A 24041-nucleotide genomic window follows, 5' to 3' on the forward strand; every position below is an offset into this window, starting at 1 on the left:
TGGGGGGAGGTGGAGAAAAGCTTTCTGCACAACAAGATAGAAAGTTGGAGGCACGATAGCCAACTGAAAATAAAAGGGTTCTGCACAGCCCAATTGAATTCCTAGTTTTATTTCTCACTCGGATGCTGATTCAAGACTGACAAATATACATGGCATAGAAAGCTGAAGATGGGGGAGTTTTTGTGGTGAAAAGAATCTATTATACAGGATTGATACCATAATGAAATTAGATAAATGAAAATACGCCTTTCTCACACACAAAAAAACCTTCTGAAGGATCTTTGCTAATATAAAATTACTGTAAATCCTGTAGTTCTTTCTCAAGCATGAGAAGCAGGGATAGTGTAGGATTCTACATATTACTACATTACAGTATATGTATGTATGTAATATCACATATAACAGATCTACAAACATGCAAAACTGCAAGAATATTTTAACTCTTCTATATAATCACTAACAGTCACAGCTTGATGTGCTCCATCATCTCTTTAATGATCCGTATATCCTAGGGTGATTGAATGTAAAAAATTTATGCAGAACAGAAAAAATTTTTAGTCACACTTCTAAATTGCTCTATAAAAGGTTTAAATTGTTGGCACACATAATAAGCATGTTACAGACATAAGTGGCTATGTAACAGATATATATGAGCACACCAGCAGAAGGTATAACAGATTGTTTTAAGTGACTGAGATGGGGCACAGAGGACTCATACCAGCAAAGAAGGGGTTAAGGAGTGCCTTTAAATCCAACTAACCCACTCTGTTCACCTGCAGCCAATGCCAAGCCAAGTGGGAGAATAAAAAGACCACCTGGCTCAGTTCAGGGCATACAGGCAAAGAGCCTGCTAGCCAGAGCAGCAAGACCCCAAGGAGCAAACAACACTCAAATCAGAGACTAGTGGGGGGAACCAAGCCCAAAGGAAAGGGCAGGGATGCACCGCCCCACCCCTCCTCCCACCAGAAGACTGGGGGACAGACTGGTGTTTGGGGATTTTTTTTGTTATTGAACATTTTTGGGGTTGAGCCCCTCAACCCTACCCAGGACTGGAATAAGACTGACAGGAAAACTAGCTGGTGGGACAGAGCCTGCCTCAGTGGGGTCCTGGAAGATCCACAAGGGGGTGATGCTCCAGACACACCACTACTGTAACCTGCTGAACTGTTGGGCTATAACAGTCTGTTAACCATATATTTAAAAAAATCTATTAACCGTTTATTAACCCTTTATAAATGGAAACTTAAAAACGGTGACTGATTGATTTATTTTAAACAAGTAGTCTAGTCACTCCCCTCTCATAAGAAGTGTGTGCAGGCATGCATAAGAAGCATTCTTCATTGATTAAAAAAAAAAAAAAAAAAAAAAAAAGCTTTGTACCAAGACATTTACACGCCTGCCGAATGGCATTTACTCTCCTCGACCTAAAAAGAAAAAGCCATCTTCAAAGACAGCCAGTACCTGGCGAGCTTGGTAATATTCCCTTAGCAGATGGTCTCTCTGGATGATAGCTTCTGTTCTCTCTTTCCTGGCAACATCTCTTTCTTCCTTCACTGTCTCTATATCCTTGCAAGCTTGATCAAGCTCCTTCTGGGCCTCAGCCTTGTCCTTCACTTCATGACAGTACTTTTCCAGCAACTCATTCCTCTCACAAATTGCTCGATCTCTTTCCACTAGAGCTGAGTTTAGCTCCTACAACGAGACCCATTGTTTGCAGGGTGTTAGGTACAGAGCAATATTTCTTCTTTCCAGTTGAATACACATAGACACCTTAAAAACTGGGGGTGTATAACGAACGTTCTGCAAAAAGGGGAATAGTACAGCTCTGTCCCCATATTAAATGCAGAAAAAGAATAGCCAACAATATTCAGCAAAGTGTTAAAACTGCCATACCATCACATTTAAACACCTTGCTGTCTGAATAATTAAGCACAATCTAGGAACACTCATGGTTCTGAGAAACCTGGAGAAAGGACATTTGTTTCAAGTCCTCAGGAGTCCTGGATAGCCAGTCAGATTTAACACAAAACAATCATATTACATATTTTAAATATATTTTTATTCAAAGTTGTAATTACATAGTGCTATACAGCTCCCCTTTGCAAAATGCGGGCACAAAGCTTTCCCTTTTGTGCTATTTCAAAGCAATTTCCTTCATTATTACACAGCTGAGATACTGTTTTCCAGCCTAAGTTAATGAGTGCCCTGTAGCTTCACATTTGTTTTAAAGGGACATGAGTATCTTACAGTGTAAGACACCAATTGTGTGTACTTGTACCGTGAAATGTTATTATAAGAATATGATGTGCCATAAAATACTGTGAACAATACATTATATTGAATGTAGCATGCAAATCAACTGCAAGGTGTGAAGATTCTACTAATGGGCCTGTGCAACACCATGAAGACAAAGTTATTCCTAGGAGACTTTAAATAGAGCTGTTAAGATCATAAAAACAATCCTGCTGTTATATTACAACAGAGATTTTTGTATAGCAGTTAGAGTAGGAGACTTGCACCAGGACTCCTGGATTCTATTCCCACCACTCACTCAGTCTGTATGACCTTGAACAAATCACTTGTCCTGATTTTCTGAGGTGCTGACTTCAGTGGGAGCTGTGGCTGTTTAGTACCTCAGAAAAAAATCAGGCCCACCACATCAGTCTGTAGCATGGCTTGAATAATTTCTCTGCAGAAAGTGCTTTGAGATACTTGGATAAAGGTTATATAGAAGTAATAAAGCTTCATCAGCGTTCAGCAGAGCCAAAAGGCCAACAAAGCATTGGGGCAAAGGAATCACTCCTGAAAAGGTTTTTAAATATTAGAAAATCATACTTTAAAATTTTGGAAAAATTAGGCACTGCCATAATTTTCTCAGAGGTGCTCACACTGACATAAAATAAAGCAACTGGCTGATTTAGGGTATGTCTATACTTACCTCTGGGTCCGGCAGTAAGCAATCGATCTTCTGGGATCGATTTATCGCGTCTTGTCTAGATGCGATAAATCAATCCCTCATCGATCCCGGAAGTGCTCGCCGTCGATGCCGGTACTCCTGCTCAGTGAGAGGAGTACGCGGAGTCCACGGGAGAGCCTGCCTGCCGCGTGTGGACCTGCGGTAAGTTTGAACTAAGATAGTTCAACTTCAGCTACGTGAATAACGTAGCTGAAGTTGTGTATCTTAGTTCGAAGTGGGGGGTTAGTGTGGACCACTCTTAGAACAGACATCCCTTCAATAGTAAGGCCTCCTCTCAGCTTTGTTTGTTTTATGCAGTTTAGACTGAACAGCAACCTGACGGCACAAGATCAAATATCATCTGATGCCCGTCAAAACAATTCCCAATAGAAAATGCAGCGCTCTGATCTGAAGAATCATTCTGCGTGGCACCGACATGATGGCTGAATAGGGTGGGAGTGTTAAATTCCACACAGTGGTGGGAAAGCAGGACTTCTGGATATGAGTAGGTAAAACAGAGACTACCAGTGTGGAAGCGAAGATTGCTAACATGGTTGTGTGTCTGGATCACCAGAGAATTCTCTTCTCTTTAGCAAACAGAAATGGATGCTGTAAATATAAAAAACTGTGGAACTTCAGTCCCAAATCCCAGCTGAAGAGTTTATCCTATTATCTTGGTAAACAAGAACCGCCATATTGCAGCTATTATTTACAAAAGGTACTGCTACAACTATAAGCGTGGGACAGTGCTAATAATGATTGGGCAAGTGTTGCTCATTCTTGCTCAATTTGCTTCTGCCTACAGGTATGTAAAACTCAAATTACACAATTTCATTACTATATAATCAAATGGAGAATGTAGCTGGTTTACAGGCAGAAAGTGAACTGCTGTTTGCATCTGTGATAAAAATTCTTACTCTTGTAGGAAGTTTTCAAATGTGAATACATTGTGATCAGGGCCGGCTCTGGCTTTTTGGCCGCCCCAAGCAAAAAAAAAAAAAAAAAAAAAAAAACCACGGGGCGGCCAGAACGGCAAAGCAAAAGAAAACCATACAAACCTGTGGCATGGCCAAAGCGCAGGTGCAGGGGGACCGGCTGGGGGGAGGGAGGGAGGCGGAGGGGGAGGGAGCGGGCTGGAGAGAGAGAGAAGGGGGCGGCCAGGGCTACAGCAGGGGCGCTGCCACGTGGCCCCTCCCGCTGCGCCGCCTCCTGCCACGAGGGCTCCGCTCCGGTTGGCGGGGAGAGAAGGAAGAGGACTGCCCTGCAGGGCGTTCTGGTTCTCCGCGCCGCCACCCCCTGCAGGGCGGCCGGAGTGGAACAAAAAAAAAAAAAAAGCGGCCGTGCCCCCCTAGGATTGGGCAGAATGTCACCTCGAACAATCTGCCGCCCCAAGCACCAGCTTGCTCAGCTGGTGCCTGGAGCCGGCCCTGATTGTGATGAAGAGCCCCGTAAGATACAAGAGCGAAGACAACTTTTTTGGCAAAGAAAACAGCCAACTGAATTGCTGAGATAAAAGTATCATATACCCAGGTAGTTGCTTGTGCACCCCCATCCTAAAGTAAAATGGTATGGCAGGCTACATGAGCCTGCAAAAACAGACAAAAATCCCTTATCGAAAGCTCTGTGTATGGCTAAAATCATTGGGCTCTTGCCTGAAATTGTCCCAATAAGAACGCTTAATTCAGTTTTCCTACTTTTGATTTGTTCTACCACCTGTGTGTGCCATACATTTCAGATATGGTTTAATCCATTTGTGTTGGAGCATGCAGGACCCCTGAAGATTTAGAAACTAGGGAGTAGCACTAGGTCCGAGAGTTCATGGCTCATTTGCTCATTTAATTTTTAAAAGCTAAAATTATAAGAAAAACCCCTAGCTTTCGTAGCTTTTACATTTTAGTAATAGCACAAAAACTGCATCACTATACACAGATGTACTGCAGGATGAACATTTAAAACAGTTTAAATTGATGCAGTGCTGTTTTAGACAAATAGCTATAACCATAATACATGGCCGTCATAACTGCAACATATCACTAGGAGGAGCTACACACAATATGCAGCAGTTGCAGTATGAGACGTAGTCAAACTCGTTGAAAGGATAATCCCATTTACGTGGGATTCTCATGCATGGTACTCCAAGCGGAAGTGTCACTTGATCAATAAACCACTCTCAAATTCCCTATCAAATTCCTGTCCAGGTACTAGATCCAGTCAGAACTAGATAAATGCAAGTTCATACGGTCAGCATTACATAACAAAGTAACACCCTGCTCAGAGGCAGAATATCCCCATAATTATAAAGAAAAACTGAAGTGCCAACATAGTCATCTTAATATCATTAAAAGAGTTGTTCTAGCAAAAGCTACAGAAGCAGCCTCACTATACAGACACAGGAGTTGTATCTGCCCTTAAAAAACATTCATAACATTTTATTTTTAAAAAAATGTCAGCAATTAGCATCTTGCTCATCAGGATTATCTCCTTCTTCCTGTCCCTATTCAACTACTCATTCAAGTGGGCTTTCAAGATTGTGAGCTAACTCTCCGGGAATGCTTGTTTATTTTATTTTTTAATCCTACACTTAATAAGCACCCATGCAAATTGCTGTAGGAACTGTGTTGATTGTTAAAACAAATTATGAGCGTTCAGTCAACTTTGGGTAAGATTTACAGAAGTGCTCAGAATTACCTTTACTCTGCTTTCACTGAAGTTAATGGTAAAACTACAATTGTCTTCAATGCGATCGGAGTTAGGCCAACACTGAGAGCTTCTGAAAACCCCACCTTTTGGCCATGTCTATGCTACAGCACTGCAGCTATGGCACTGCACCTGTGCCTCTGTAGAGCCGTAGTACGGACACTTCCCATATCGATGGAAGGGGTTTTTCTATGTAGTTAATCCACCCCTCTGAGCGGCAGTACCTAGGTCAACAGAAGAATCCTTCCATTAACCTCACCATATCCACACTGGAGTTAGATTGACCTAAATACGGTGCTCAGGGTGCAAAAATTTTCCACAGTTGAGTGACACAGCTAGGTCAATTATTTATTTTATTTGTTTTTAAATGTAGACCAGGCCTTAGTGATTTAGATTCCAGATAGTTGAACTTAGTAGGTGCTAGCTGTTAGACCAAAGTTTTTTTAACTTAGTTGCTTGAGTGTTGGCTACATAGCCTAACCCATATTTATGTACCTAAATAAATGAGATCTGGTTTTCAGAAGTGCTGCAGTTAGATAATTTTATATAAAGGATTATTTGTGATCAAGGGTGTGAAAGAAAAGCAGAAAAAAAAATTTATGGGTAATAGAAAAATAGTCGGTCGTATGTGAATCATACCTAAGCAAAATATTTGAAAACTGAATGACCAAGTGAATACTATTTTACTATTTAGCAGCAAGCTGCATTTGTAAATCCTACTAACAGCACTCATGTTTTAAACATTTTAAGAATATATTGCTGAAGTAATACCACTTTTGGATTAGTATGATTTATAAAGCAGTGCCTGCATTTTTGTAAATCGCAGTGCCAAATGTCCTCTAATTTTGAGAGGCTAAACGACAAAGAACAGGGGGCATAATTGTAGTCTTTGAGTAGATGTTAAAATGAGACAGAGTCTATTTTATAATGCTAGGTCTTATTCTTAATAGATAATACCCAGATGTCTCTCTATTAGCTACCAGTTAAAAATGAAAGAAAAAAATTATATATCTGAGTTCTATCTATTGTTATACAGTGCCTCACTTGCTGGATACAAAAGGTTGGCTTCTTAAAATGAAGAATTTGAAGTGAACTGAACAGAACAAGTCAAGTGCATAGCAGATTGCAGCTGACAGGTACTCGACTGTATAAAGAGTGTCGCCAGGAGAACGTCAGCAGGGAATTTCCTTTTCACAATGAAGCCATGTTTCCCATCTATCAGGCACACATTTTTTTTGCACAGTTGCAAGAAGGCACTGGTAAAACCTCTTTATCCTCCCACCCACAATAAAATGGTCCCTTGGTACCTGTCTTAAAGCTTCCATCTCTTCACTAGCCACTCTTTTCTCTGAGGAAGTGTTTTTCAGTTTGGACTCTGCAAGCTCTAGCTCAGTTTGAAGCTTATCCACCTCTTTGATCACTTGGTCTCTCTCACTCATTATGAGGCGATACTCATTGAAAACAGAGTCTCTCTCTTCCTTGTACTTCTCTGCATCCTTCACTGCCTTCAGCTGCATTGTTTTGAACCGTGTCACTTCTGACTGTAACCGCTCCATCTCTCTCTGCAACTCCTTGTTCTGCACAGTTGCTTTGCTTAGCTCTTGCTGAATTGACTCAAACCTAAACAACAACAAAAAGAAACAAAGGCGCTTGCATCATTTTGCATTTTCCTTTTATAGAGCTGTAGAAATGTAGGGCTGGAAGGGACTCAAGAAGTCATCAAGTCCAGTCCCTTGCACTGAGTCAGGGCCAAGTAAACCTAGACCATCCTTGACAAGTGTTTGTTCAACCTGTTCTTAAAAACTTCCAATGATGGGGACTCCACAACCTCCCTCGGAAGGCTATTCCAGAGTTTAACTACTCTTATAATTAAAAAGTAGTTTCTAATGTCTAGGTTACGTCTCTCTTGCTGCAGATTAAACCCATTACTACTTGTCCCACTTTCAGCAGACATGGAGAACAATTGATTACCGTCCGCTTTGTAACAGCCCCTTAACTTATGTGAAGACTTACCGGCTTTTCTTTCTCAAGACTAAACATGCCCAATTTTTTTAACCTTTCCTCATAGGTCAGGTTTTCTAAACCTCTTATCATTTTTGCTGCTCTCCTCTGGATAATCTTATTGTAGTGCGCGTCTATACAACTAAATGCTTCCTCCGTGTTCAAGAGTATCCATGAAACAGTGCAGTAAACAGCAAAACTTCGCAGAACACCTTTTTTTAAAGGGCATCCATCCTCACTACAAACTTACAGTGGTCTAACTACGTCACTCAGGGGTGTGAGACATCCACACCCACATGTGACAGTTATACCGACCTCACCCCCAGCGTAGACTGCAAATATCAAATATATATAATCTCCTCAATATATGTTCCATTCTATGCACCCGAAGAAGTGGGATGTAGCCCACGAAAGCTTATGCTCAAATAAATTTGTTAGTCTCTAAGGTGCCACAAGTACTCCTGTTCTTTTTGCGGATACAGATTAACACAGCTGCTACTCTGAAACCTATCAAAGGGAGAGTTTCTCCCATCGGCCTAGCTACTGCCTCTCACACAGACGGATTAACTCCGCCAACAGGAGAAGCTCTCCCATCAGCATAGTAGCATCTTCACTAAAGTGCTACAGCAGTGATGTACGTGCAGCCAAGCTTTTAGTGTATTAGTGCAGTCCTTTTCAACCGTTTCTGTCCCAGGAGCCCTCCCATCCCCCGAACTCCTGCCCCACCTGGCCAGAACCCATTTAGGGATTGAGAAGGGCCAGGTGGTTGCAACTAAAGATTTGTAATTAAAACAGTAAAAACATGCATTTTATGCACAGAAGCAGTAAAAATAAAGCAAATAAAAATATGTTACAATGTATATAAAATGTGATCAATAATAATACTGAAAATATACCATTCAAGAAATTGATGGTCTGTTTTTGCCTGAAATAATGTGTTCTGTTCTGGGCACTCCATCACAGAAAGGATATAGCAAAGGTGGGGGGAGAAATGGGGTCCTAGATCTGGACATCGGAAATTATCAATGTCATGGTTTAGAAAGGAGATAAATCAGAGGCGTGGAAAATAATGTGGGGGATAAGGACAGTAATTTGGATGCTCCTATTTGCCTTATTTTGATAAGAGAACAAAGGGACATCAGCTAAATTAAGGGCAACAAATTTAAATTTGATTAAAAAAACATTTCTTTTTAACACAAGGTATAAGAGGCCAAGAGCTTAGTGAGATTCAGAAAAGACTTAGATGTCCATATGAATAATAAGAGCATCCACAGTTATAGTGATAGAATTTAAAAAATAATGAAGGATATAATCCAACCACTAACTGATGGAAGTTTAGAAGAAACTTCTCCTAGGAGCATATTCTTCCATAATTTTACACAAAGGGATTTCTTTGAACCTTTTTTCCTGAAGCATCTGGTTATTACCAATGGCAGAAACGGGCTACCTGACTTAATGAACTTCTAGTCTGATCCACCATGGCAATTCCTATATGCCTCTGGCATATTTTGTGTTCTCACAAACACACTTGACATGATCTAGCTTGATTGTCAGGCTTTGCCAGGCTCTGGGCATATCCGGCAAGCAGGGAACACTACTTAAGATATTTAGTTGAGGGCACCTGCAAATTTAAAGCATCTTCATGCCATTAATGAGACATCTGTCAGTAATTTACAAGCATCTCCCCTGCCATTAGTGCAGATTAAAGAATCTCCTTACAGCTCACTAGTTTGTAGAGAACAGAAAAATCTACTGTTAAGTACTGTATATACTCGTTCATTAGCCCGTTTGTTTATAAGCCGACCCCCCCCAAAATGGATAGGTAAAATTAGCAAAAAACGTATGGCCCTTTCATAAGCCGACTTTATATTTCAGGGGTTGGAAAACTTTGGCTCCCGGCCCATCTGGGTAAGCCGCTGGCGGGACATTTTGTTTATTTGGAGCATCTGCAGGCATGGAGCCCCTCAGCTCCGTGGCCACGGTTCACCGTTCCCAGCCAACGGGAGCTGCAGGAAGTGGCGCGCCATTGGCTGGGAACGGGGAACTGCGGCCACAGGGAGCTGATGGGCTCCAAGCCTGCAGACGTTCCAGGTAAACAAAACTACAATGTATTAGATCAGGGATTGGCAACCAGACTAAGCACCCTGGCGGGGCGAGGCGATTTGTTTACCTGCCGTGTCCGCAGGTTCGGCCGATCGCAACTCCCACTGGCCGCGGTTCACCACTCCAGGCCAATGGGGGCGGCAGGAAGCAGCGTGGGCCGAGGGATTTTCTGGCCGCCGCTTTCTGCCACCCCCATTGGCCTGGAGCAGCGAACCGCAGCAAGTGGGAGACCCGATTGGCCGAACTTGTAGATGTGGCAGGTAAACAAACCCTGGTGGGCCACGGGTCAAAGGCTGCCAATCCCTGTATTAGATATTCAATTATTCCATAGAGTTTAAAATCATCAAATTTTGGTGTAGACCTGTTTATAAGCCGACCCCCGCTCTTTGATGCATCACTTTTTTACCAAAAATATTCGGCTTATGAAGGAGTATATTTATTTTTTTTTTCTTTTGGAGTTGTGGGCAAACATGAGGATGAGATTGCATCTTACCAGGCATAGATAATACATTAAAAGCCTGTGAGATACACATCCATGAAGTATAATCTTGTGGCCATGTGCATTCCAAGCACCATTACGGTCAGAGAGAAGAGAAGGGGAGGAAAAAAATCAAATCAAATCAGTATCTGCTGAACGGAAATGGATCATCATTTATAAAGCGGATACATACTATAAAGAAGATTCTGTATTTTTAAGCAGAAAAAACCCCCCACCTCTGAGCCATCAGGAAGTATCTAAATGGGGGAGGAAAATCATATCTTCTGTAGAGGATTCTTCTATCTGTTAAACTATCATAGTACGGATAGCTGAGTAGATATACAATGAAGTTCCATGTGGAAAACCAGGCTTCAGAACTGACCTTGAGCTGACTGTTCTCTGCCTCCAAGGAGGAAAGAGCAAGAAACAGCTGGCATCACACTTTCACAGCTCAGAGGCTTCCTGTTCTACCCACAGGGTCAGTGCAGCATTTGCAGCTGCTGTTATGAAAGAGGATGGGTTGAATTGTAAGGAGGGCTAAGTTTGGGAATGGTGGCCAATACCTCAAGAGTGCTCACTGGGGGACAGACTATATGCCACGTCTCTGTTTTGATGTGATTGCATACAGTAGGTGGAATTGTAGGGGTAACTTAGTCCATGTTCAAAATCCTGAGGGCCATGCCGAAAGGAAAAATGTGTTCTGTACTCAGACTACCAAGCCATGTTTTGTTACACACAAAAAAAAATGCAATTTAGACTCTGCTTAAACATGTTTTTAAACCAAACTGCAGCTAAAAAGTGCTGAAGTTTGCAAGTTTTGTAGTGAGTTAGTCTTTAACCTAAACTGCAGGTTTGGTACATTTGATACTCTGAAAAATGAATTTTGAAAAGAGCAATATTTCATGCTTAAAAGCAATATACTGACCACGTACAAGGATTATTTTCAAGCTGTTTTTAATGATAATTTTCCCATTCCGTTAAATATATTTTTGAATGGTTATGAAGAGGGAAAAAGAAGTCACAAGCAAAGAGCTAACAGGTAAAAACCCCATAACCATGAATTCAACAGAAACAAAAACAAAAAACACCATATGAAATGAATAAAAAGAATTAAATAAGTTCCTCAGTCCAATTAACTTGCTTTCTCATATGCTTCTGAGGAACAGGACTGCAGTTTCTCAAATTCCCCAGATTTGACATTCCAGTGCTACACTATAATACCACACAACACAACAGATTTACTAACAGACTTCATTTCTTCATGAAGACTCTTTCAGTGACTATACAGTACTAGCCTTGAGCAGAGTATTCCATATGCCTCATTAAGAGCCAGTACATTATACAAATCCCCAAGCAAGTAGATTCTAGAATTTAAATAGAAGTCTGCATATAAAATTTACTTCCTCTCTAAAGAGGAGGACAGGACCAGAACATCTGTCACCAAGCCTTTGTCAATGCAACCAGAATTCCCGCACTGTTCACTACTGCACATTAAGTTTTTGCACACTTCCAGGAGTCAACAGAGCAGTGTATAAAACGTTCTTTTAAACCGGTTTAAACTTCTGATGCATCACAGATACATAAATGGCAATGCAAATGTGTCCATGCCGCAGCCCTAATCCCAGCTAACAGAGAGTTCTGTGTTCACGGATGATGGGAGGAACTTGGAAAACCGAGAGAGAAAATTTTAGACTTTCAGCTCTGACCCTCATAAGGAATGTGGTTATCCCCTAATTTATGGCAGGAAAAACCCATGGCACCCCCAACTCACCCCCACACATCCTCTTCAGGCCTTTTCTACACTTGTACATTTCTGACCCCCTTTTAAGCAATGGTGTAAGCCATTCAAGCTCTAGCGTAAGCCAGGCACAGGGTAGAGTTAGATGACATGGTGCTAAAAATGCCTGTGCCCACTCTGTGCTGGCATTACCCAGCTGACAGCCCTGCTAAAGAACAGGTCAGAAGTTTCCTAGTGAAGACACACCCTCGAGGGCTTCTGTTCAGCAGACTCTAACCCATGATGCGGTCAGGCTGCAGCACCACTGGAGACCAGCATGCATTCTGAGATACATTTACAGCACCATGAAGGTTTTCTCCAGGCATGGGGCCCTCTTCATTAGCGAAAATTCCACTCCCAGAACAAGAACTCTGGATTCATCATCTATTGAGTAGAGTTCATTAAACCCGGCAAACAAAGCCCCAAACATTTCAGGTTTGATAACACCTAATATATCCTTGAATGTACATTTGACTCCCCTTAGATAGGAGTCAAGTACAGCTCAGAGGGAAAAATAAACCACTATGAACCACAAGTTTTCTTAGATGAACCGAAGGACAGTTTTTACAGGATTTCACATAGATAAAAACGTAATCCTGGGAAAGGTTGGGCAGGACAATCATTTCCTCTTAATGATTTTTAGTCCCTGAAGTTGTGTGGGATGGTGTGTGGAGTTCTTTTTGTATACTCATTAAGGTGCCTTCCACTGTAGATACACAAATGGTAACATACACCAGTATTTTTCTAAACATCTTTTTAAAATGCCACTCGCAGCAGAACTGGTATCGCCTACACAATGTACACAAACCACCAAAAGCTGCCTATACCTTCTAAGAGAGGAGGAATACTGCTGCTGGACATGTATTGCTGTGTCCCTCTGTTTCATTAACATGTCAATCTGCTTCTGAAGACGCCTGTTCTCCTCCTCAGTCTGTTCTAGCCGGCTAAGGTCTGTATTGTGGCTTGCTATCTTCTCATTGTACCGTTTCCTTAACGCATCATAATCCTTTTTCACACCTTCTAGCTTGTCCATTGCTGTATCATAGAGTTTATTTAGTATCTCTGAGGATCCATTCTGTTTCATAACCTAAGAAAGAAACAAAAGGATAATTTCAGTAAGAGGTAGATATAAGAGACTTTTCACTTGTTTTTAAGTAATATGAATATCTTAGGAGACCTATTAATATATGAAAACTAAATGTTTTTTGCTTACAGCTACTTTTCTCCTCAAACTCAATGTCCATGAAAAAACATTTAAGTTGAATTAGGCCATTTTGAAAAGGAAATCTCTACATACAAGATTCTTACCTTCAGGTTGGTAATACCCACATTCAATAAATTTAGATGGAAAAACACGACTATATCAATAGTCCTATAAAAATTGTTTTGCTATAGACAAGCAATCTAAATAAAAGGGCAAAAAAGGTACCACTAGTTAGTTTTAACACATGGGTCTTAAAAACAAACAAACAAAAAAACCCCCACAACACTAGACAAGGAGATGATAAAACTTAGTTTACTATTACTAGTTGAATAAATATTGATAATAACTTTTCCACATTTCAACTGCCAAATTATAAAACACTCCCCCAAAACATAACTTTGGAAGCTGTGATAACAGTGATTAATACTTCATTTTACCAGTCTCACTCACAACAACTCAAACTCAAATAACTTAAGTTTCAAGAGATGAAAGGCTAGTCTGGGTAAGATTTACATGCAGTCATGCATTTCAATATTCATCGTTATTTCATCTAAAAAACATCTAGTAAAGAAGCATTTGTTCAGAAAGCTACCCATAGCTAGGTTATTTTGTCCTAAAAACACTAAGTGTTATGTTTAAAAGGGTCAAATCTAGCCTAAAGTTTAGATGCATTTAAGGAGGGTACTAGAGAAACTTAAAAGGAATACTTCCATAAAATACTTGCCGCATCTCCCATTGGCTGGGAATGGCAAACCACAGCCACTGGGAGCTGCCGGCGGCCGTGTAAATGTAAACAAACTGTCTGGCGGCCCGCCAGGGGATTACCCTGACAGGCTGCATGCGACATGCGGGCCGCAGGTGGCCCACCACTGCTCTAAGGAGACACTGCTGACAGTTTCGTTGCAAGGACCACAAATACAGAGAGAAATCTTGTGGATCACTTTCCCTCCCGTTCATGATCACACAGACTACTAGGATACAATTTGCAATTGCCCAACACTCTCTTGGCAATTATAGTTAAGGCTACGATTTAGTCATGGGTATTTTTAGTAAAAGTCATGGACAGGTCGCAGGCAATACACAAAAATTCACGGCCCTTGACCTGTCCTTGACTTTTACTAAAAATACCCGACTAAATCTTGGGGAGGGGAGCGTCGCTGCCCGAGGGTGGGCAGTCGCACCAGTTGATGGGGCTACGTAGCAGTGGCTGTTCCAGCTGCACCTGGGACCACTGCTCAGGCGATCCCCAGGGCCAGCTGCCTGGGGCCACCCGAGCAACAGCCGGAGCAGTTGGCTGTAGGGTCGCCCAAGCAAGTAGGGCTGCAGAGCCGCTCCAGCAGCGGCTGGTGTGGCTGTCCCTGGAGCCAGCTGCTTGGGAGGCCCTGGGGTCAGCCACACTGGCCGCTGCAGAAGTCACAGAGGCCGCGGAAAGTAACGGAATCCATTACTTCCGTGACCTCTGAGACAGACATGGAGCCCTAATTATAGTCATTGCTGGCTCCTTAATTCCTGCTGCTTCTACACATGCTCAGGCTCCTCTTTACATTGAGACGCCTAGCCTCTTGGAGAAGCAGCTGGAAATGAGTAGCAGCTACCAACTTTATGTGACTGCCAGCTCTCTGTAGATCACCAGTAACCCACAGATTGCAGCTTAATAAAGCTGATCTTATGCATCACAACCACACAGGTGAGAAAGTGAGGTTCCTAACAGTCTGATTTTTATCCTGACACTGTCCCCTTTAACAAACCTAAAGGTACAAAAACCCAACTGACCAGAACTGTGAGCTGTTTGGTTACAAGTCAACTTGACAATTTGGACCTAACAGAGTCCCAATTCAGCAATGACTTAATCATGTGCCTAATTTCAAGCTCGTGTGTAGTCCCATTCACTTCTGGGGCACTACTCATCTGCTTAAAGTAGGCACATGATTCAGTGCCTTGCTGAACCGAGGCCTTAGGATGTGACTGAGGAAATAACATCAGCACGTTATTTTGTCCACCCACATTTAGGGGCACACACTTTTTAAATAGTGGACTTCAGCACATGCTTAATTATAAACACATGCTGAAGGGCCGTTACTGAGTAGGGATGTTTTCCTGAATTGGGGCCTTGACAACCACTGAACTGTCCAAGAAAAACAAAGTTTACTGAAAAACGAAATCAAATGGTACTGAAACCAAACTTAGGGGCTGAATATTTGAAACTCTCAGACAGAAGCAAACATTTTCTCACAGCCTAAAATGTATGGGGCCCCTTCTCATTGACAATGTCTTAAACAACTATCAGATTAAGTAAACTGAAAGAGAAAAGACAAGACCAAAGATAGCAGGAGTTTATTTTAAACTTAGTCAAAGGCTTTAAAATGCAAATGGAGTTTGGAGGGAGGAAGGGAAGAAAAGAGAAAATGCCACAAACAGGAAGCGTAGTAATAAGGAAAATCTCCCATCCAAAGCCCCAGTACGAGGAAGAGTAAATAGTCCAAGCTGGACCCAAGGGTACAGCCATGGCAACGAAAACCTCATACGTGAGCAGTAGAAACTTAAAGGCCAGGCAGCTGCTGTACAGGAAATCAAGGGCAATCCCACACAGTAGGAGTCATTTGATCAACAGTTTTTGTTTCTCAAGCAGTTGGGCTGCTGTGTTTTGCTACAGTCTGGCGATGGCATGACATGTCAGAGAGACCGTCAAAAATAGAATTAGATTAATCCAGATTCAAAGTGACAAAGACTGAGATAAGACTGTTGGCATTCCTTCAGGACAACATGATTCACACTGACACACCAAGAAAAGGAGCCACACACGTTTCTCACTGTTAGAGTAACAACATTTCTTTGAAAAGGGTAATGATGAAGTTCGCACATTAAATTATTTTGCAAAAATAAATGATAGAAATAACACTCCGACTTTATGCTGTGCTTCCCATCAAAGAATCTCCAATTGCTGGACAAACATTAAAGCTGATGCCATTCTGTGGTAGGTTTCACATTACCATTTTACAGAGTGAGAAATTAAGGCACAGAAAGGGTAAGTGACTTGACCAAACTCGCATAGTGAGTCTGTAGTATAGCAGAGCAGGGAATAAAAATCCAAACTTCTGTAGTACTAAATGTTTCACATACAAAGATGTATAGGAGCACCCCTTCAAGTTAACCTGATATCAGAGGAAACGAGCAAGACAAAATACGAAGTTAATAAAATGAACAAACAAAAACACCCACAAAGAAACAAACCAATAAAAACCCAACTAAAAACATGGTAAACACCTCAGTCTGTATAGCTTATTTTGACTTTTACCCTTCAAGCCTGGCAAGTAATTATTTTGGTTTGTATAGACTTTGCTTCTGAAGCTTAACCATTTGACTTTAAAGTTTGTCTCATGAATCAGCCCACAGAGTTAGGCAAAGCCATCTATTTATCCATTCTACATGTTACTGTAACTGTTCTAACTAAATAATCCCTTTTCTGTAAATGAACCATGGACTCTCTGCCACTTCCAGGTTGTTTTTTCTGCCAGCCTATTTTGCCTATTTTTCTCCCTAGCGTGTGAACTTTACTACGATTAAAAAACCAAGCACCTTGGTGTTGAGACTGCTTAATTGTTAGAAACATCCATTCTTTCATCCCTGCAAAAGCTCTTTTTTTAAGTTTGAAGTTTAAAAGCATTAATCAACCTGTAGTATTGTTCTAACTGAATAGTGTCTGTGAACCTAAATAACCAAACTTTGTTCAATCATTCCCCTAACCTTTAAAGGTGTCACTGGGAGAAAGAAAAACTGCCACTCATTTTTTGTGATGCTTTCACAATATAAACACAGGCTGCACTTTTGCATGCCCACAGCTATTCCTGTCCCAAGAAATACCTAAAGATCAAGGGACAAAAGCCATTCTTTTTTCATTATTATAAGCCTTTAAATTAGATTTAGCATGACTAAAAATTATAATTATCCAGAGTTCTTTCTTCATATTAGGAAAGGGTCAACTCTGAGAACAGTTTTATTTTAAAAAAGCTCTCAATCAAAATGACGTGATTTCAAGAATGATGAATAAACAGTCAACAATTAACTATTAACAATGTGCCCAAAATTATCAAGTCAGTACTGATACGCTTTAATTCATTGTTATTCTGGCAGAAAGCAATGCTGTAACTTGTGTTGCGTTTTCATTGTAAACCCTTAAGTTAAGGGGCATGTAATTCAATTATAAGTCTCTTAAGGCTGAAATTTTGCCTAAGGGTTGAAATGAGGTTATGGTAACATATTTATATATAAATTCCTATTCCCAAAAATATCAGACTAAACCAAACACCTCCACCCAAAATACTCATAGCCAAAAGTAGTCCTATCCATTGTCTTTTCAGGATGGGCTGCAATCAGTATTTCCACTGATTTCAAAGGGCTTTGGAACAGAGGCACAGAGCTGAGTGCTCAGCACTTCTGAGAATTGGGCCACTTATTTAGGGGCTTAAATATGAATTTAGGAGCCTAAGTTCAGGCACCCATTTTTAAAACACAGACGTTTTAAAATGACAAATCAGTGTTAGACTCAGACATTTGGGTCTGTTGATGTCAAACGTCCTTCTTATTTAACAGTTTATGTAATCCCAATTCCTCTTTACAATTAATTGATGCTTCAAAAACATTTCCTACTAGTACAGATAAATTAAAAGCCAGTGATTTTTTTACCAAGATACTAAGGGACAGCTCGCTTTTATTTTACTGGCAAACAAGGAGTGGAGCATAGAGAGCAATTATAAACAAGGTAAATCCACAACTCACTGGTAAACAGATTTTGCACTGGATTCTAAGGCTACACAAAGAAAGGTACTTGTGAGGGGCAACCAATCTGTAAGAGCAAGGCTGGGCTGGTAGGAGCAGACAGACACAGGCACTCTGAGTAATGTCTCAAAGGTATATTTAATATCTGCCTCTGGCTGACTGAGGGGAGTTTAAAAGAATGTGGATTTTTTTTTACTGATAATATTCCATACATTCTATGTCTAGATCATCTATGCATATGAGAGAAAATATCTATTAAATGAAAAGAATGTCTTGGCAAGACTTTTCATATGTTCCTTAAGTTGTCCCTCAGTCTAACTTGTCTGTAATGTCTAATAATGGATTCCCTTGCTTTCCTACTCTCCATATTTCTCGCTTTGTACAGTGTTTTCTCCTCCCTATCCTCACAGTCTCTCCATTGCAGAATAAATACCAGGAAGAAGAGGAGTTATTTAAGTTAAGTGCCAATGTGGACAAAGGAATAAATGGATATAAACTGGCCATCAACAAGTTTAGGCTGCAAATTAGATTAGGGTTTCTAACCATCAGAGGAGTGAAGTTCTGGAACAGCTCCCAAAGTGGAGCAGTAGGGGCAAAAAACCTAACTGTCTTCAAGACTGAGCTTGATAAGTTTATGGAGGGGATGGTATGATGACACTGCCTACAATGGCATATAGCCAATCTACGACTGCTAGCAGCAAATAGCTCCAATGGCCAGTAATGGGACACTAGATGGGGAGGGCTCTGAGTTACTACAAAGAATTCTTTCCCAGGGGTCTGGCTGGTGAGTTTTGCCCACATGCTCAGGGTCTAACTGATCGCCAGATTTGGGGTCGGAAAGGAATTTCCCCTGGGGTCAGATTGGCAGAGACCCTGGGGTTTTGGTTGTTTTGCCTTCCTCTGCAGTATGGGGCATGGGTCACTTACAGGTTTAAAAACTGGTGTAAATGGTGGAGTCTGTAACTTGAAGTCTTTAAATCATGATTTGAGGACTTCAGTTGTTCCGCCAGAAGTTAGGGGTCTAGTTCAGAAGTGAGTGGGTGAGGTTCTGTGGCCTGCAATGTGCAGGTGGTCAGGCTATATGATCATGATGGTCCCTTCTGACTTTAAAATCTATGAGTCTATTCATCTCTTCCAGTCCTTATTCCCTCTCACACACACGGTTCTCTCCTTCCTCCTAAATCCACTCATCATAACCTCAATCCACACCAATCCATACCCTTCCTCCTCCTTCCACGTCCCCATGCCACAATTCCCCTCACACACATCAAAGCTCCCAGTCAATCCCAGCTGACACTGCTAAACTACCGGGGAGTAAGTAGTCTCCTTTTGGGTTTTTTGGGAGAGGTAAGTAGTGCAACTCCTCATCCTACTAGCTGCTGAAAGACACTTCATATTGCAGATCCAAGTTTGCAGGTTTTAAAAGTAAAAAGATTTGTCTAACTAAAAGACACTAGATCCAGAGTCACTGAAACACAAGGAAGAAGGAACCCCACACAAGGTCAATTTTAGAGAGTCACTTATCAGAAAACAATGATAATTAAATGTACACACTACCATTGTGTTTTAAATTGCAGTTTTGTGACTTGCGCTGTCAGATTAGGGAAAATCACTCCAATTGGTTCAATGGTAAAAAGAAAGGTAAGTGGTAGGCCAGCCATGCAATGCTTTACATTCCATGAAAACATTAAACAGCTGCTCATAGCATTCATGCCAAGATCTGCAGGCTACCTGCTGTTGCTGGCTGCGTAGGTCTGTTATCTCTTTCTGATCCTCATCATGAAGTCTCTTCATTTCCTCACATGATTGTTGGAGATGGTTATGCTCTCGCACCAACTGCGTATTCTTCCTCTTCAAGGTATCCATGTCCTCCTTCAGCTGTGACTGGTCACTCAGCAGTCGACTATGCAAGGTACTAGAATGTCACAAAGAAAGAGCACTTAGATAAAAACTTCACAGGAAGCCCTCTTCATGCCGATGCACTAATCCATATCAAACCAAGTCAAAGTTTCAAATTAAAAAAGGCAGATGAAATTAACTAACTCATTTCTTCAGATCTGAATATTCCAAATGCCATGTGCCAGCTAAATCCTACAGAAGAAAGACAGGCAGCACAACCAGAGACCTTCTAGAGTTAAGTGATTTGAAAGCTCTGTGCAGCATTAAAACAGATATATTATAGATTTATGTAGAACAAGCAGCCCGCCCCAGTGACCATTTCAACAAGCAAACTGCTAAACAGGCACAGAAATTGTGTCCCTGGACTTATAAGATCTTCTAGGCACAATAAATTAGCCACATATTTGAACAACACAATACAATACAATAGAACAAGACATCAATAGAGTAGAAAAAGCTTTCTGCTTGTTTGCTTTTGTTTCAAAAATATTTTGGAACATTTTTAAGCAGGTAAAGCTACCAGTTGTTATCCCAAATTGGGTATATTGCTTGTAATAGTTGACAGGTTTATATTCACCTTTAAAATCACACCTAAGTCACATTATTGAGGATAGAATTCAAACTCTAATTCAGTGCAGCAGCCCAACTTTAAAGCACACTGCTGTTGAAGCAGCCCAAGAGATAATTAAATTGTATTAAGTTGCAGTTTAGAGAAAAGAAAGACAATAAGATGTGGCCAGGTTTTATTGTTGAAACAAAGTGATTCAGACCTAACTCTCTCACCTACCAGGGATCTGTTCAAAGTCCCTATAATAAAATTGCTGCTGCCTGTAGTTTCTCTTTTTTTTTTTTTTTTTAATGATTGGAATCAAATTTACAATTAAAAAAATCTGTAGAACTGTTCTACATTATAAGTGAACTTTGTACTCCCACTCCTTTCATAAGAAGTAAGTGAGCTACATTTCCTGTACAAAATTACCCAATGGAGAGCTTACAGAAATCATCAAACTAAAAAAATGTGGCAATAACTTAGGCAAAAAATTAAGCCTTTGGTAAATTATTTTTACAAGACTAAATATATGCAATCCTTACACCTGGGTCTGACTGATCTCAGCATCTGCTATTCAGATTTTACTTAGATTGCAAGTCCTTTAGGGCAGGCTTGTTTTTTGTTCTGTATTTGTACTGCACCTAACACAACGGGGTCCTGGGCCATGATTGGGGTTCCTAGATGCTACCACAATTAATACAATGTTAAAGTCAACCCCGACTAGAGAGCTCCACCTACTCTCTTCCAAAATAGCTTCAAGAATAATTCACAGGACAAAACATGATTTTATGCATAGGCCTCAAAATTAGGTGTCTTGGATTAGACATCCAAAATCACTAGTCACTTGAAAACACAGGCCAACTTGGATAAAAGTTCTGTTGAAACCAGGGTAGTGCCAAACTTTCAAGATTTTGGTTCAGCATCCAGAACTTGCTAAACTCAGAGTCTGCAGGACACATACTAAGATAAATTCATAAAGTAGAAAGTATCTATACTTGAGTAAGGCTTGGTTCTAAACTTAGCAAATTCCTTGGCAAGCTCTGTCGTTCCCTGAAACACCTATCCCTAACACCCTAATAACAGGCCTCTAGCTCCCAATTAGTCTTCATTCAACTTAGAGCAGGGTTCTCAAACTGGGGGGTCACGACTCCTCAGGGGGATTACATGGGGGGGGGGGAGGTCGCAAGTTGTCAGCCTCCACCCCAAACCCCACTTTGCAGCCAGCATTTATAATGGTGTTAAATATATAAAAAACATTTTTTTAATTTATAAGGGGGGGGGGGGGGGTGTCACACTCAGGCTTGCTGTGTGAAAGGGGTCACCAGTACGGTAGTTTGAGTACCACTGACTAAGAGGAACCAGTCAAAAAGGGCTTAACAGACATGGCAGACAAGATTCCTGCTGGGCCTTAGCTGCCATTGCACCCAAGGTGTCTCACATTCCCGACCTGGGAAACATTGCTGATCATTAGGGTTACCATACGTCTGGATTTTCCCGGACATGTCCGGCTTGTTGGGCTCCAAATCCCCGTCCGGGGGGAAATCCCAAAAAGCCGGACATGTCCGGGAAAATCGGACATGCGGTCGGCGGCTCGGGTGCCGGGCCGGGGGATCGGGGGCTCAGCCGGCGGTGCTCGGGGGGGCCCGGTGCCGGGCCGGAGGCTCGGGGGGCCTGGGCGGCAGTGCCGGGCCGGGGGCTCGGCCGGCGGTGCTCGGGGGGGGCCCGGGGCCGGGCCGGGGGGCTCGGCCGGCGGCTCGGGTGCCGGGTGCCGGGCCGGGTGCTGGGCCGGGGGCTCGGGTGCCGGGTGCCGGGCCGGGTGCCGGGCCGGGGGCTCGGGTGCCGGGCCGGGGGCTCGGCCGGCGGTGCTCGGGGGGGCCCGGGGGTTCGGGGGGCCTGGCCGGCAGTGCCGGGCCGGGGGCTCGGCCGGCGGTGCTCGGGGGGGCCTGGGGCCGGCCCGGGGGGCTCGGCCGGCGGCTACGGGTGCCGGGTGCCGGGCCGGGTGCTGGGCCGGGGGCTCGGCCGGCGGTGCTCGGGGGGGCCGGGTGCCGGGCCGGGGGCTCGGCCGGCGGTGCTCGGGGGGGCCCGGGGGCTCGGGGGGCCTGGCCGGCAGTGCCGGGCCGGGGGCTCGGCCAGCGGTGCTCGGGGGGGCCCGGGGCCGGGCCGGGGGGCTCGGCCGGCGGCTACGGGTGCCGGGTGCCGGGCCGGGTGCTGGGCCAGGGGCTCGGCCGGCGGTGCTCGGGGGGGCCGGGTGCCGGGCCGGGGGCTCGGGGGCCGGGCCGGGGGCTCGGCCGGCGGTGCTCGGGGGGGCCGGGTGCTGGGCCGGGGGCTCGGCCGGCGGTGCTCGGGATGGCCGGGTGCCGGGCCGGGTGCTGGGCCGGGGGCTCGGCCGGCGGTGCTCGGGGTGGCCGGGTGCCGGGCCGGGTGCTGGGCCGGGGGCTCGGCCGGCGGTGCTCGGGGTGGCCGGGTGCCGGGCGCTGGGCCGGGGGCTCGGCCGGCGGTGCTCGGGGGGGCCCGGTGCCGGGCCCGGCCGGGGACTCGGGTGCCGAGTCGGGGGCTCGGCCGGCGGTGCCGGGCCGGGGGCTCGGGGGACGGGCTGGGGACCTGCGGTGCTGGGGGTGGGCCGCGCCTCCTCCCCCCCACACACACCCCCCCTCTTCCCCCCCACACACCCCCCCTCTTCCCCCCCCACACACCCCCCCTTACCTGCTTCAGGCTTCCCGCGACTCAAATGTTCGCTGGAAGCAGGGGAGGGGGCGGAGACTTTGGGGAGGGGGCGGGGTTGGGGCGGGCGCGGGGCTGGGGGCGGGGCTGGGGCCCCTTTAAAGTGTCCTCCTTTCAGAGGCACTAAATATGGTAACCCTACTGATCATACTCTCCTAAAGCGTGTGATTTTTAAATGCAAAGAAACCAGGACCCAAAAAGCCCGCAGGATTTGGTGGATCCCACAATTCTTATTCCAGTCTTAATATCTTCAAAGGAAGGAGACCTGCAAAGACGCTGAAGGGACCAGGAGGAACAGAAGAGATAAGATTGCAGGAAACATGCCCAAGGACGTGTTTTTAATTTGAGCTTCTATGGGGGGAGGGTGGGCAGAGGGGAGGCCCAGAGGTCTATCTGAAGTGGCAGATAAGGAGTCTATTTATCCAAATCTTAATAAAAGTTCATTTGGGGAAAAGTGGGCTTACCTCTGAGACAATAAAAAATGTTGTTTTTTTTGCTGGCCAGATAGTCTCATAGAGTACCCAGTCTTATAGAATACTTAGTGCAAGCTTATTGCCTTGCATTTGTCATTTTGTAAAAGCCAAAACTGCTGTTCCTCAGAGAAAATAATATTCTTAGTGTACTTGTGTACTTGAGTGCAATTACAATAGATTAATCACTCTCAACAGCCTTTTGTCCCCAAGTAAAATTTAAATCATTAAATTCCCTTCATACTGATATAAAACAAAAACAACACAAAACATTATAATCACACAGATTATAGAACTGTGGTTTGCAAATGAGGGAAATAAAACTCTACTATCACTTCAAGGAGTGCAAACATTTTACATTAGCCTTTCACGTGCACAGAAAAAGCAGCTACGGGGATCTGACTAAAAA

General features: G+C 43.4%; 1 protein-coding gene across 2 annotated transcripts in view; it reads right to left on the reverse strand.

Moving 5' to 3' along the window:
• DLG5 (discs large MAGUK scaffold protein 5) overlaps positions 1-24041 on the reverse strand; it is a 204877-nt gene that overhangs the window by 52154 nt on the left and 128682 nt on the right. For both annotated transcript variants that reach the window (XM_054034358.1, XM_054034357.1), the window contains 4 exons: positions 19724-19907; positions 12840-13099; positions 6961-7273; positions 1462-1692 (listed from right to left, as the gene is read on the reverse strand). In XM_054034358.1, the coding sequence (XP_053890333.1) occupies positions 1462-1692; positions 6961-7273; positions 12840-13099; positions 19724-19907 (988 nt within the window). The remainder of the gene's footprint in view (positions 1-1461; positions 1693-6960; positions 7274-12839; positions 13100-19723; positions 19908-24041) is intronic.

The sequence above is a fragment of the Malaclemys terrapin genome, chromosome 7 (assembly GCF_027887155.1).
Source record: "Malaclemys terrapin pileata isolate rMalTer1 chromosome 7, rMalTer1.hap1, whole genome shotgun sequence".
Taxonomy (NCBI): domain Eukaryota; kingdom Metazoa; phylum Chordata; order Testudines; family Emydidae; genus Malaclemys; species Malaclemys terrapin.